A 16,207-nucleotide genomic window follows, 5' to 3' on the forward strand; every position below is an offset into this window, starting at 1 on the left:
GCACTTCACCTCCTGGGCCTTGGTTTCACATTAGAATAACCTAGGGAGCTTTTAGAAATTCCATGCCCCCACCACACTGCAGACCAATTACATCAGAACTCTGGGGGTGGGATCCAGACATCAGTATTTAAAGGTCTCCAGGTGATCGGCTGCAGCACGCATCCAAGGCGAGAACTACTGATGACTTCGAAGGACAAGAGTACGGCCATTAGAAACACTCTTCATTTGTATCCCATTTCTATCATTTCTAATGTAAGACTGGAGCTTCTTAACCTCTCCCTAAGCTTTAGTGCCTTCATCTGTGAAAGAGGCATGACATAAAGTAGCATCTCTTTCAAAGGGCTCTGAGCATTGAAGGAGACATGGAAAGCACTTGGTACAGTGCTTAATGATTGTTTAGTTATACAAGTCCCAGCTTCCTTTGCAGAAGGAACCTAGGAAGCAACACGCAGCCTGAGGTATCCTATAAATGCCACCTGTCCATACTTTCCCCACCAGAGGCGACTTCCAATTACTTGGCCACTAAGAGGGTAATGGATGTTGACTTCGATGTTTTATAAATGTGAAAACCTATTATTTTTCTTCATTAAATTGGAGAATGAGGCAGAACAGGTGGGAGTAAGTTTCACCCAAAATGTTCCCAACTGTGGGGTCAGGGAATGGGGTGGGGTAGGGGGAACGCAGACCATGCGGTACTTTAACTATCCTGACACCTTGGGCAACAGGCCCTGCACCTCAGCTAACGCCTCACAGCAATCTCCCCACTTAAGCGTATCTCGAATGGGGGTAGGAAAGGCCTTTCCTCTTCACAACTTCACTTTTTAGAGCTCTGCACGAAGGCACCCAAGGCCCAGGGAGTCACGATGACTTACGCAGGGTCATATGCAATTTAATGCCACAACCAGGTGTCAAGTGACCCAGTCAGATGAAGAGGAAATAGCCTCATAGTGAAAAAGAAATTGAATGAAAGGGAAAATGAAGACATAATAGTGCTTTGAACCAGAGCCTTATAAATCCTGCGGCTTTAACCTGCCCAGGAGGTAGATAAGCACGTTCCCTTTAGTCAGTCCTCAAATTCAACCTCTCGCAAGAGGTTAAGGAACACACCCAAGGCTGGAACTGACACTCAGACCTCCCGACTTCCTGGCTTTGGAGCTGAGAGCTCAGCCTCCACCTCTCTTGTCTATCAGGAAAAACATCTGGGTTGTAACACTTGAGGATGGGCTATCAGGGGAAGTGGTGGAAGTTTGGTTCTTTAAGAAACTCTGAGCAAGACCTCCTAACACCGGGCCAGGAGGCACCTCCCATGGCCTGAGTCACGGGCTCAGAGTTTCTTCACTTCTCCTATCCTGGATGCTCCCCTTGTATGACCTTTAGGGAAATCTATTTGTCAGAGAGGTTGGATGGGAGCAGAGCTCCTCCAAAATGTGTGAACACAGACACACCCCGAGGAGCTGCCTCAGGTAACAAAGCCTTTCCTTTACAGTCATTTCTCTAGGATCTAACGGGGCTCCCGGCCACACTGGCGAATGCCTACTTAATGCAAGGAGAGGAACAGGCAGAACCACAAGAAGAAAAGCAAGGGGAAGTCATCTTTAAAGGCCAGAAGGTTATATAAAACATAATAAAATACAACTGTTTCCTTTAAATTTTTTAATGGCCAGGAAATGGTATAGAATAACTGCCAAGTCACATAAATTAACTTTTTTGTTAATGTTTGTGATCCCGGAAAGAACTCTGTCAGTCGATGCAAACCGCATGTGAGTTTTCATCAGTTGTCTGGGCACATGACAGTGTGGGCCATGGGCCCATCTTTACATGGTCCAGAAAAAAAGGCGGCTGCCATGTTTGGCAGGCTTCAGAGCTCCTTCTATCTCAGGGTTGGGCTCTGGTCGTGATCTTGAGTGATAAGGATTATCCGGTAAAGGTCGATCTGTTTTCACTTTGGTGACCTGCGAGGGGTGAAGAGGAAAGACGCAAAGTTGGAAGCTAGATGGAGTAGTCTGTGACCATAAACGCACCTCCCACTGTCTCCCGCTGCCCCAACTTCTCCTCTTCCTTAAAGCCCCAGAAAAATCACATCTAGACTCACTTAACCCTTGAGTAAACATTTAAGACAGCTCGCTTTGTGTCATTCCACATGGCAGAAGTTAGGGATACAGAAGGGTACGGCTCACAGTCTAATGAGGGAGTCAGACAAGAAAATCAACCAAGACTTCCTAAGCAAATTACCATACCTGAGCCGTGAACTGAGTGCTGGGGGAGCAGGGACCCCACACACCTGATCCGTCCTGAAGGCGAGGGGCCTGGACTATTTCTGAGGGGGCAACATTTAGCTTAATCTTGAAGAATGACCAGGAGCCAGCCAGGACAATTGGGGAGGGAAAGACATTCCAAGAAAACAAACAGTACACATGAAAACAGAGGCACGTCTTTAGAATGGCCAAAGCAAGGGCTGCAAGAAAAGGGGCAGGAGATGAAGCACCTAACCACGCACTAGCGCTGTTAGAAACGAGGCTGGGCATGCTATTCCATCTCATCCTCACACCCCTATGGGTCATTTTGCAGAGTTCAGAGGCCACCTAGCTAATAGTAGAAGAACTAGTCCTCAAAGCCAGGTCTGCCCACTCCAGAGCCTGTGCTTTTCAGTAACACGCTACGCGGAGGGGCAGGAACCAGGTGAGGAAGGGTACTGAATGATATGCAAAGGTGTTCGGATTTTGACCGATGGTAACCTGAAGCAGGAAAGTAACTCAATTACGTCCGCAGGATGGAAGGTGTAGAAGCTAGACTGGACAGTGGCAAGATCGCAAGTAGAGAGCTGAGCCAACAGGCCTGGCGAGATGGTGGAACACTGAACCGTGGGTATCAGGGAGAGAGCTGGACTATGCCCCGATGGCCACAAAAGTCTCCATCGGAAACCCAGCAGAAACTGTTCTCATTTTAACGATGAGGAAACAGGCCCAGAGAAGTGGAAAGACACAAAGCCAGTTATTAACAGCTGGTTACTTCGTGGTCTGAACTCTGAGTCATCCATGTAGTAATTGGACCAGATTGGTCTTCCTACGTGTACAAATTCGAAAGCCATTTATTATGAACAACGCTTTCATGTACACAGTTGCACAATTACTGCAACCCCCCCTCTGAGGCATTATCATCTCTGGCTCACAGATGAGGACGGGGCGCTCACTGGTCTCAGGTAAAGACACATAGGAAGTGTCAGAGTTGGAGCTGGAACCCAAGTCTTCTGACTGCAAGTCCAGAGTAGTCTTTTGTATGTTTTTAAAACAGTGTTCTCATCTCTCTGCTATAATTAGAGATCACTATGGTTCCTCACTGCTCGACAGAGTAACTCCAAATGCCTCCAGCAGCCATTTGAAGCTCCTTTAAGGAATTCAAGATATCTATGAAACAAATCAAGAAAAATCTTTCTCAAACTGAGAGTAATAAAAGGACCCCTTTAAAGGACAAACTACTGTGGAAAGAACAATAAAACAACTTCCACTCCGCGTCACACTCAAAAGAGAAAAGGAGCAGAAGCACGTGGCCGAACTAATTGCTGGGTAAACGAGGCTGGACAGCCTGCTTAACTTTCAACTTCCCACCTCTAAAATGACACGACTGTCAGGATAACATACATCCAGTGCCTGATGTATAAATAGCAGATGTTCCTTAAGTTATTTTCAATATTAGTATTATAAGGATGATGGAATTACAGATGGGAGAGCAATTCAGCCTAGGAAAGTCAGAAACGTCAAAGAAGGACATGCCATCTTGAGCGGAGGTTAGACGAGTGAGTAGGAAGAATTCCCCAGGGGAACACAGGAGGACAGGGCAATCCAGAGGAAACAGAACGCAAAGTGAATGAAGCTCAAATTTAGGCTTCATCCAGCTGATTATCACGTTACCAGGAAAAGACTGGGTACTGGTTTTAAGTACACCTAAAACTGACAATCCTCTTAAAGAAATACACTTTTTGAAGAGCTGAAACAATGATATTTTTTTTATTTTATAGGTTTTCTACAAATGTTAATATAAAGATTCCGGAATAAATATGCTTTCTTAACAGTATGATTTTTTAATTCTCCTTTCATGAGACAGAAATGAGAAAAGGTAGTTTTCATTATTAAATGTCTTAAGTTCCACACCACTTCCTAACTTAAGAATTACCAACTATTAAAAATAATTTGTTCAGAGGTGGCCAGATGGCTCAGTTGGTTAGAGCGTGAGCTCTGAACAGCTGGGTTGCTGGTTCGATTCCCACATGGGATGGTGGACTGAGCCCCCTGCAAGTAAAGATTGAAAACTGGACTTGGAGCTGAGCTGCGCCCTCTACAACAGGACTGAAGGACAACAACTTGGAGCTGATGAGCCCTGGAGAAACATGCTGTTCTCCAATATTCCCCAATTAAAATAATAATAATAATTTGTTCAAATACCATATGATCTCACTTCTATGTAGAATCTAAAGAACAAAACAAACAAACAAACAAACAAAACAGAAAGACTCATAGATACAGAGAACAACTGATGGTTACCAGAGGAAAGGGGGGTTGGAGGGAGAGGGTGAAAAGGTAAAAAGAGTAAGTATAAATTGGTAGTTACAAAATAGTCAGGGAGATGTAAAGTACAGCATAGAGAATATAGTCAATAACATTGCAACAACTATGTGTAGTGCCAGGTGGTCACTGTGTAAATTATATAATGTCTCACCACCATGCTGTACACCTGGCACTAATACTGAATGTCAACTGCAAGTGAAAAAAAATAACAATTTGTTCAGTGTAGCAAAAAAAAGGTATCTGAACTGAAATAATTAACCCAGATACAAACATCAAAAACAAATTGCTGAGCCATTCATCTACTTATGACACCATGCTGAAGACCCGACTATCCACAAATACTACACACAAACAGAAGGGAAGGAACATAACTGCGGAACAATATGTCAGGCATAAGGCTAGAGATTCACAAAGGCTCTCCAGCTTAATCCTCACAGAAAACTAGGGATTAATTCTGGTCCCATTCTGTGGACGTGGTAGGATAGGAAATGTTAAGCAATTTGCTCAGGATCCCATAGCAATTAAGTAGTGGAACTAAGATTCACATCTACTGTCTGTCTCCATTCAAACCCTGAGTTCATCCTCAATGCCTTGGTACCTGTGATGAGGCTCGAGAAGCAGGGCTAAGTCAGGTTGTAAAGGGCCGTGTATGCCACGGTCTGGGGAGGATGCTTCATCTGGCAAGCTATAGGGAGCCCCTAACAAGCTTTTTAAAAGAAAGTGACATTGGATTTATTTTCCACACAGATCATGCCTGTAGTGAAGATGTAATTATGTCCTGAATTCTTTTTCAATTTCAGAGGATGTGCTGTCTTCTACAATCTGAATTGATCCAGCCTCCCCTCCCAGAAATTCACGTAGCCCAGGTTAAGAATTGTCCAAGAAATGGGGGCAGGGAGAGGATTCAAAAATTTTTCTAGGAGATGCTGATCTATAGGAATTGACAGAATAAAGGAAAAAAGAGTAAGAAGTGAAGAAAAAAGACACTCAAGTTTTCAGCTTTGATGCTTCAACAGATGGTGTTATCACAACTGAGATAGGAAATGTAGGAGGAAGTTAGGAAAACATGCTTTTTAAACTACAGGCATGTACTTCTTTTACCTTCGGTATGTTCCTGAAAACGCTGGCATAACCCTGATCCTATTTCCCCACTGAATTCAACAATTACATCAATGTTTTCAACTGACAGTGTCCCCTGACATTTTGTTTATCCTCATCTACTCCCTTCTGTTCTTCAATTAGCTAATTAACCACAAACAAATCTGCACATGCTGCAAGAGCTATTGAAAGGAGTACCTCCGCTAAATAAACTCCCTTCAGGATTGTGTATAATCGCTCCCTAATTAACCTGTTAGGTAAATTTGGATTTCTCGAATCATACCTGCACTCTCTGACCCTTTTCAGACCACCTCTTACCTTTACCCATCCCTCAGTGAGCGAGTGAGCCTGCCAGCAGGAAACACTTTTACCTTGGACAGCTCTCCCAGGTCAGGTCGCACCCAGCCCAGCTTGTCCAGCACACACTCGTCAAACTTTGCCTGTTGTTTGCGACAGCGACGAAATAGCTGCAGGCCAGAATAATCGATGCAGGTCCAGTATTCTGTAAAAGGCTCTGCACAGTGACGTTTTATCTGCCTGGAAAAGAGGGCTAAGTTAGGGGGAGCTCTTCGCAAAACAATGAAAAACAGAAACGTGGGGAAAAAATAGGTACAGACCTCAAATACAAAGCCTTGCTCTTTGAACAGGATGGAAATAAACACTCTTACCTCACTTACAAGACAAATTGGAGAGCCTTAGGTCGAGAATCAATAAGGAAAAAAAGACTTCTGAGGGATAAGACCTAATTTCTTTATGCAGCAAAAATAAATGAGAAGAAATGCCAAAAGACCGTGGTCAAACATGCATATACTCAGAGGAGAACACCTCATTTTTTCTTCTTATCTTTAGATCCAATTCTAAAGATTAGCAGCTTAGCAAGTTTAGAAGAGAAGTAGGCATAATCAGAGATGGGCATGCAGACAGAGGTGACAGATAATGGCAAAGAAGGAGACAGAATTATGAAAAGCAAATACACAAACTACCAAGCAGAACATCCCCGGGTCACTCAGTGCATATGCAAACTGCCCTACACTCCTCAAAAGCTCAAGGTCTTCCTTCTCTTAATGCACTGAACCAAAACAGAGATTACCGTTGTCATTAATAACGTTAAATTATTTTGGTGCTCTCTGTTCAGCAGCAAGGTAGCATATGAATTCATTCTGCGACCACCAAAAAAGGATGAAGAAAAAGTAACTGTTGTGTATCAAAGGGATAAGCCGCAATTATTTTGCAGAATTCCTCTTCTCTTACCATTCAACCTTCCTAGTAATCAAATAAATGCAAACTAAAGCAAGAATAAAACACCATTATTTTACATAGAAGCTGTATTTGAGGCAGTGGAAGAAATGCAGAACACGTCCTTCCTCCAAAGGAGTAATTACGAACAGCTTGCTTGTTATATTCCAAGAATCTAGCTACACTCAACACAGGAATCTTATTTACCATGGCTCAGGAAGAATCTCAGAGATGGTCTAAGGAAATACATAGTGAAAACTCTGCCCTCCATTCCTGCTTCGTTCCCCTCCTGGGAGACGACCATTGTTACCCGTTTTTCATGTACCCTTCCAGGTATTCTAAGTATAACCTTGGAGGTGGCGGGGTGTGCAAGAGGAAGGAAGAAGGACTATCAAAGCCGTAGGGGGCTTTTCTGAAATAGCTCTAGCCCCATTGAGCTGGATTTCTATGGTACACAAAATTGCACCCACCAAACCTCTACCTGAGAATCACTCTGGTTTCCAATGGGAGTTTCATATTCTTCCAAAATGTTGCGGCACAAGGCCTGCAGACCAGTACTCTAATACTTAGTCTCTGTTCTGGACCCTGTCACCCTGGCACCCACACCCAACAAGACAGTTACGTACCAGTGCCTACAACAAGCAACTTCAGCAGTGAGAAATTCCTCTCATGGAGGCAGTGAGGTACCTCGGAAGCTTGTGAAATCCAAACATTTCCCACTTAAACGTACCATGTCTGGGCCAAAGGAGAAATGCTTTGCCAAAATTCTCTTAGAAAATAAAAAATTTGGAAGCATTTGAAATCTTGCTTCCTGGCAGTGTTGTCAGTTTTGGCTCAAATAAACTCTTACTTTAAAAAAAAAAAAAAAAAAATGTTTAAATAAAAAATTTAAAAATAAACGGTTAGCAATCAAATCAATGCAAATTCAAGCAAGAATTCAGTGCCATTTTGTATCTATCAAATATTTAAATAATAGGTGACACTGGTACCAAGATATCGTGCTGAAGACAGTGTAACTGACTCAACTTCAAAAAATGGCAACTGTTGTTGAAGAGCCACAAAACATGTTGAAAACCTGTTATAAAATAACCTCACTGCTGGGAAATCTATGCTAAGGAATTGATGAAAAAATGAAAAAGCTCTCCACACAAAGGTAATCACTGCAGACTTATGCAAAACCATCAAAGCTGGAATCAACAGTGATGCTTAGTAACAGGAATTGGTCAGGTACATGGTTGGTTTACCGACTGATGGAATATTACACAGCCAGTGAAAATGACGATCATGAAGACAATACAGCAATTTGAGAGAATGTTCCCAATAGTTTCAAGTGAAAAATGAATTTTAAAAGACACACTATGACTTTAACCACAAAAATATCTCTACACGTGGACACAGACAGCAGAGGCCAAGAAAGGAGAGCAGCTATTATGCAAAGAAATTTGATTTTTCCCTCTAACGTCATTATGGCAGACATCTGTGGGTTTTGCCTCGCCAGCAGTCACTCCCTATTCTTCTCTAACATCCTTCTCATTTTCATCTGGGAAACAACGCCTCCCAACCTCCCAGCAATGCGGTTCCGATGAATCAAGTCTACTCTCACTTCAGGCCTGACCAATCACAGCATTTTATCTCCTGAAACACAACTGATTCAAAGACGTGCACATGAAATCAACCCACCAGGCCAATCGGACTCAGTCCAGGGACCTCTGCCCACATTACTGGAGAACTGGCACTCTTTAGCTACAGCTGCGAAGCAAGGAGCATAGCAGCTTGGAGTGGCTGGTAACCATTTTTGCTGTAGCAAGGAAAGAGGCTGTCTGAAAAGGAGTCTGACAGAGAAAAGCAGAAGGGGAAGAAGAGGAGAGGCAAAAAGACACCAATCACTGTGAAATTATTTAAGCCCTTGAATCCAGCCCTGCCTGCTACCAGTCCCATTTCTGGACTTCAGAGTTACACGAGCCAATTCCCTTTGAATTGAGTTCCTGTCCCTTTTAATAGAGATCTGACTAATATGGCTGTTAAAACATTTTTCTACAATTATAATTTCGATTTTTTTTAACTTACAGTATCAAGCACAGAGACCTACCCAAAAACTTGGCTCTGAATACACCTTTCTTTCCATAACTGTGTGTTCCGTGGTAATCATAACAACCATGTTTCCCTGAAAATAAGGCCTAACCGGAAAATAAGCCCTACCATGATTTTTCAGGATGACATTCCCTGAACATAAGCCCTAATGCGTCTTTTGAAGCAAAAATTAATATAAGACGTGGTCTTTTTTTCGGGAAAACACGGAATCTAGTGATTTCCACTAGCAAGCACTGAGCTGAGTTGTTTTTAGGTGCCTTTTCAAATTTTTCATAACAACCCTGTATAAGACAGGAATTATTCTAACAATTTGGAAACTGAGATTCATGGTGATGGAAGCACTTGCCAAATAATAAAGGACAAATAACATACCTGTAGCACTTACTGTGTGCTTGCTTTGGTCTACCTGCTTCCCAAGCCTCGCATTTCCTACTAAAATGAGTCACTAAAAGGCCCTTCCCTTTAACTAGCTGGATGTTCACCGCGACACATACGCCTTGGTGTTTCACCCAAGCAGGTGTGATGTGAAAAGACTCTTACTTGAAGAAGTCCAGAGCGCACTTGTTGACAAGCTTGCCTTCCTCCAAACACCGCCGCGGGTCCTTCTCTTCCCAGCGGCACAGCATGAACTCCTTGTTGGGCTTGTCGCACTGTGCTCCATAGTGATGGGCCGCCGCTTTAAGCACAGAGGAGCTGACCTTGACCTAGGGAAAGGCACGATGGGAGAAAGCACACAGCTGTGTGACTGGGACATCACTTCCCCAACTTCACCTCACACTGGTCAAAACAGAGAGAACACAAAGGTAGCGGCTCAGACGGTGCCGTGAAAAGGAAGGCAGGGGACTGCCCAAATAACCCTTTAGAAGCTTCCGCGCTTTAGAGATCCCCGAGCTCTTGCAAACGGCAGCCCCAACAGAACCCTTAGGTCTTTATGACAGAGAAAGTGGTGCTCCGAAGGAAGATGGCAGCTTCTGGGACATAATGGGAGGAACCAACTCTGGGGGCTTCTTGAGTCTCCTCAACAGGAACAAAAGTAATAGAATATTAGAACATACGAGAATATTAGATAGTACACAGGGTACAAAAAAAATGTATACACATTTTAAGAAAGGAAAAATCTGTATTAAAATTGTACTACAAGGAATGATGCTAGCGTTCATTTGATGAACACCATCTTTTAAGCAAACGTCATGCTACACATTGCTATACACATACTATACATAGGTAACATCTCTTAAAATGTATACAGTTTTTTGGCACCCCCAGTATATATCTAGTATTAGAACAATAAAACATATCTAATAGTTGAAAGATACAATACTAATAAAGTATTAAAATTTGTGACTTTTTAAAAATTACAGTGTACATCCGTGGTAGCCATCCCTACAACTATGTCAGTCTCACTCACATTCCAGTTCATTTTCTGGAGAAACAGTGTGGCTACAGCTAAACTCACAGGGAAATGCACACAGTCCCAGGCCTATGGAATCGCTGCTGCAGCGACAGTCCCGCTGGCCTTTTCTGTACGTACTACCTTTTCCAGCGTCAGTACCACAGTTTTAATTACTGCAACTTTAACAGAACACTTTGTTATCTGGGAGGACCATTCTCCTCATTATTCTTCCTTTTCAAAATTGTCTTGGCCATTCTTCCAAACGAACACCACTCCACCTCACCTCCCCAAAACAACTGGAGTTGTAGTAAGCTTAGTTATATATTAAATGAGAAGGGAACAGGGAATTCTACATCACTGGGTCTCTGCTCCAATTTGACCTCCTCAGAGTCTTCCCCTAGTCACTTTATACAAATCAGCATCGGTGCTCACTCCGGGTCCGTCCACTAGAACGTAAGTTCCCAGAGGGCAGGGATTTTGTTTTCAACAGAAATCCAATACGGTCAAGATGTCAGTTCTCCCTAAACCAAACTGTAATTGAATTAACGTTTACTGTGGTTCACCAGGCAGTCAAATAATACGGAGCAGCGGCTGAGCACTGACTCTGTGCCAGAGACTGGGGATACGGCAGTTACAAAAGAGATAAGAATCCAGGACTTACGCCCTCTCGTCCAGAACACAGTATGCCTCTCCATTTATTCAGGTCATTTTGATGTGCTTCGGTTAAAATTAGTTTCCTTCATATAGGAACGATGCACGTTTTTTTTATTCCTCAAGTATGTTAACATTTTTGATACTATCTAAGTAGGAATTTTCTTCTATTAGATTTTCAAATTGGTTACTGCTTGTTTGTACACTGCGTCTTCTCTCTAGCCATATCTTACTGAATATCTTACTGATCTTGTTAGTTCTGATACGAAACTAATGAGAATTAACGGGAAAACTTCCATTTACAAATAAAACTGTCTCCCTTCCTTTCTGATATTTATATCTTTTTCTTCTTCTTCTTTTTCCTTTCTTTTTGCTCTGACCAAAACCTCCAGGATAATACAGACGAACAGCAATGGCAGCAGGCATCCTTGCCTTTTTCTAAACTTTAAAACACAGTTTTGGAATGACATTTGTTTGGGAAATAGTTGTTTGGCTATTCCTCATCAAGGAAGTTTCTTTCTAATCCTAATTAGCAGTATTTTACTATTGCTATTTTGTCCACCAGGAAAGTCTGAAATGTGCAGGTTTCTTTTTCATTAAATCTATAAATGTAGTATAGAGCACTTACACATTTTCTAAAACTGACCAATTATATCTAGAATAAAATCTAGCCTGTCATAGTGTATTATGCTTTAAGATACCACTGGATTTGATTTGCAAATATTTTTCATGGATTTTTATGCGAGAATAATTTTATAATTATTTCTATTATAATAAAAATTTTATTTTTTATGAATTTCACACAGCTTAGGTTAAACTATTAGTAAGATAAAAGGCAAGGAAAAATGAAGAAAGTAATTCATCTATACACTACAGGAAGAGGAGAATAAAGTTACAACTATGTCTACTAATGTCACACCTGTTATAATTATCAAAGCAAAGGTTAACTTATGATGTAAGTGACATCTGCCATGTCAACTCTCATAAATCTGTTTAAAATCTGTAAAATTTTATATTACAGTTTTTAGTAATAAGAGTTTATCTAGGTTCAATGAGTGGTAAACACTTGTTTGCTATATTATCCATAAAGAGTTGGGAGAATAAAAATCAAGACTTGAACTGATTTAATAACTCAAATGCTTTCACAGCTCTCATGCCCAAAAAGCCAATGACATGCTTTGCTTTACTTTCCTACAAATGTAGAGGTCTTATAAAAATATAGGTATACCCACGTTGCTGAGCATGTAAAATAAACTGTCACAGGGAATTAAAGGATGAGAACCCCACATTGAATCTATCCTGAGGAAAAAGAGAGCCGTTCTCTAGATGACAGGTCAGTGGCAACCAAATAACTGGAATCCAGAGACTGTGACCGCCAATCAGGCCTCTTCCCATTATATCGCCATTACTGAGATGGCAAAGAACTTCAGATGTCACCATCGCCCTTCACCTGCTTCTTCACTAAGACCGATGGATTCCGACAGAAACAACATCTTTTCACAGCTGCTTACCGTGAATACCCTCTCAAACTCATTCAGCTCCCTTTGTCTCAAAGAACACAGAATTTCAATGTCCCTCCTCATTTATCCTCACAATAGCAGGATTGTATCAGTCTGCAGGTGTAGAAAGGGAGGCAGAAAAGTCTTACAATCTAGTATACAGTCTTCTAGTCCTCTGCTCTCTTTCTTAAACCATGTCTGCACCTCTTTTTATAGGACTCAATTTATGCTATGCCTTATATTTTACTTAATTTATGTAAAAGGGAGGATAATAGTACTTATTCGGTGGAACTGTTGTGATTAAATGAGTTACTACATACAAATACATTAAGGGCAGTGCCTCGCACATAGAAAGCACATCCTAAATGTTAGCTCTTCTTTCTGCTAAAAACTGTCAGTGTGTACAAGGAGCTTCCAGCCCAAAGCTCTGCCTACTTCTCCCATCAGGATGTGTCATAACTCCAAAGTCAATGAGTCCCAAAATGTGTTCAACGTGCCCCTCGAGCCTGCTCCTTCTTCTGGCTTCACTCAACCTATCGTCAAGGTGCAAATCTGACATTGATTCCTCAATTTTCCTGCCTCTGATACCTAAGTTGTTGCTAAGTCTGATCAATTCTGAGCAAATTTGTCCTTGCTTCTCCAAGCATAATCACCAGTGATGGTGAGGTCATTAAAATCTTCCCCAATTATTTCAACAGCCACCAAGGCTAGTCTCCCCACTTTTCTTGTCCTCCCTTCAACCCATTTTTCACAGAGCTGCTGGAGTGATCTTCCTGAAAGACAATTCTTATCTTACTCTGCTACCAAAACAAATTAGCGGGGGGCCAGCCCAGTGGCTTAGGCGGTTGGAGCTCCGTGCTCCTAACTCCAAAGGCTGTCGGTTCGATTCCCACATGGGCCAGTGGGCTCTCAACCACAAGGTTGCCAGTTCAATTCCTCGAGTCCTGCAAGGGATGGTGGGCTCTGCCCCCTGCAACTAAGATTGAACACAGCACCTTGAGCTGAGCTGCCTCCCGGATGGCTCAGTTGTTTGGAGCGCGTCCTCTGAACCACAAGGTTGCCAGTTCAATTCCTCGACTCCCGCAAGGGATGGTGGGCAGCGCCCCCTGCAACTAAGACTGAACACGGCACCTTGAGCTGAGCTGCCGCTGAGCTCCCAGATGGCTCAGTTGGTTGGAGCGCATCCTCTCAACCACACAGTTGACGGTTCGACTCCGGAAAGGGATGGTGGGCTGCGCCCCGTGCAACTAGCAACGGCAACTGGACCTGGAGCTGAGCTGCGCCCTCCACAACTAAGACTGAAAGGACAACAACTTGACTTCGAAAAAAGTCCTGGAAGTACACACTGTTCCCAATAAAGTCCTGTTCCCCTTCCCCAATAAAATCTTTAAAACAAACAAACAAACAAAAAAGTTAGCAACAAAACCCTTGACAGATTCAAGCATCACAGCAGCATAAAGCCTAAATGTGCTATGAGGTATTCAAAGCCTTCTGGATCCAGACTTTTCACTCACGACACTTCAAACAGGAATCTCTTGTGGTTCCCAGAACCCATTTTGGGTCCCCTGCATTTCCCCATCTCCTTACCTTTGCTCAGATCCCACCCTGGCTTAGAAAGCTTGTCTCCATCTCTGCCTATAATTCTTACATTATGCCCAAGAAGTGCTTTCTGTTCCCTTTATAGCCTCAGAGAATTATACAGCTAGAATCACTTCATCTTGCAAATAAAACAGTGCCTACAAATGCTAAAAGTGACTAATCAAGGTAACCAAGCAATTAGGCCTAGAATGTAGATACAACTTCAAATCCTACTCTTTTCTTAAGCCATGTCTGCCCCTCTTCCATAGCATTTAATCATACTTTGTCTTGTACTTTATTTATGTAATTATCTGTTTCTCAATTCAACTGTGTGAAGCCTAAAGGCAAATTTATTCCAGATATAGAATACTCTCAGGAAGTAAAACCTCAGATGTTTGTTGAACCAAATTAAAGTTCATGAAAAATACAGCAACTTGAGACTAAGCCAGCTTCACAGTGGGGCAAGAAACAAAAGACTGACTGTTGGCAGCACACCCCCATCCCCCTTTTAGCAAATGTCAGTTTATTATAAAGTCCATGAGCACAACTAAAAATTTCTTCATCTGAGGAAAATAATAGTTGCCATTCGCACAGGCATATATTAAGTGAAGTAATGCAGGTAAAACACTTAACACGTTGTGTAAGGCGGGGTTTAAATCCCTCGTGAAGATTCTCGTGATCCGTAACCAATGTGTTAATATGGTGCCTGGGATATAATTTCTGGCACACAACTTTTAGTCTTGCCCTCCCTCTCCTCCAATGTCGCCTGATCTTCCCGTCAGGCCATGATACTCCTCTGCCTTAAAACTTTCCACCTTTCCCCATCACCTTACTTATAGGATAAAGTCCAAATTGCTTAGTCTAGCCTTGTGGAAATTGTGTCCTGGTCCTTTTTGAGCCCAAGATACCTCTTCTGGCTCAGCAACTGCCGCTTCCCACCAACACTAAAGTCTCATCAAACAGGACTTGTCTCACGAAGCACAAAATGGTTCTGTTAAGCTTTCCCACTCGTTTGAGCTTTTGTCCATAATACAGTAATTTAAAAGCATGGGTTTTAAAATCAGGCCTGGGTTCACATTGCAGGTCTCCCACCTACCAGCTATGTGACCTTGGGCCAATCACTTCTTCTCTCAGGACCTGTTTCCTTAGGAGAGACCAATCGTATCCTTCCTTACAGTGTTGCTAGGAGGATTTAATGCATGTAAATCCTGCCTGACATCTAGAAAAGGCTTGATCATGCTTGCTGTAATTAGTGTTGTACTGTCTTCATTTCTCAAGCACTAACTACACTGTACTATAATTGCCTCTTTATATGCCTGTCTCCATATTACATTATAAGTTCTGTGAGGGCAGGGGCATTAGCTCTTACTTTCCAATGTCTGTTCACATGGTACTTATTCATATGATATCTCTTGAATAACTAAATGCTTCCAATGTCTTATTACCAAACACCTTCCCAGGGCTGTTAAGCAACTGCACTCTCCAAAATCATATCCTTTTTCTGGGCTTCCCAGTTCCACTCTAATGCACTCTGCACTGACGATGCTTTTTAAGGTAACTGTCCCTCTGTCTCTCGACTGCGAGCACCCCGGGTTGTATACTCACTTCGCAGGGAGGTTGGAGTATTACATGGCATAAAGCAAAGCGTCCCTGGTAGGTGCTTAATAAAAAGTATCACTATCATTCACCTAAAGAAGCAGGTCGCTGTGGGAGCAGGGGGCAGTTCTCAAGCCACTGCGGGCTGAGGGGGGGCGATTCCGGAGCTGAGGAAGGGGGTCCGGGGGCTGACCTATACACGTGTTGGGTGGGCATGGGGTAGGGGCATCCGGGACCTGGGGTCCGCTGAGTCGAAGCAGGGCTGGGCCCAGGCCCGGGAACTGCAGTCCTATGCCCCGCTTGCCTGTCCTCCGGACGAGCCTCACCTCCTGCACTTTCAGATCCTCCACAGTGGGCAGCTCCACTATCCCCGGCATGATGGCTGTTGCCCTGAGGCGGACGAGGCACCCGCAGCTGCGTCGCCCCCGTCTCCTTGAACTCCCCTTTCGACCGCCAAGGGCCACCTAGCGCCTGCGCATGCGCAGCCGGCGGTACGCAGGCGC

The 16,207-nt window shown here is 43.1% G+C and overlaps 1 protein-coding gene across 1 annotated transcript; it reads right to left on the bottom strand.

Annotated features, from left to right (window-relative positions):
- Window positions 1-1,638: 1,638 nt before the first annotated feature.
- On the bottom strand, window positions 1,639-16,196 carry NDUFA8 (NADH:ubiquinone oxidoreductase subunit A8). The gene is made up of 4 exons (XM_019731233.2): window positions 16,031-16,196; window positions 9,528-9,691; window positions 6,032-6,197; window positions 1,639-1,952 (listed from the first exon to the last, which is right to left on the bottom strand). The coding sequence occupies exons 1-4, from the start codon at window positions 16,079-16,081 to the stop codon at window positions 1,815-1,817; spliced, it is 519 nt and encodes a 172-aa protein (XP_019586792.1). The 5' UTR covers window positions 16,082-16,196; the 3' UTR covers window positions 1,639-1,814.
- Window positions 16,197-16,207: the final 11 nt, after the last annotated feature.

This window comes from Rhinolophus sinicus, linkage group LG04, assembly GCF_036562045.2.
Source record: "Rhinolophus sinicus isolate RSC01 linkage group LG04, ASM3656204v1, whole genome shotgun sequence".
Classification (NCBI taxonomy): Eukaryota; Metazoa; Chordata; class Mammalia; order Chiroptera; family Rhinolophidae; genus Rhinolophus; species Rhinolophus sinicus.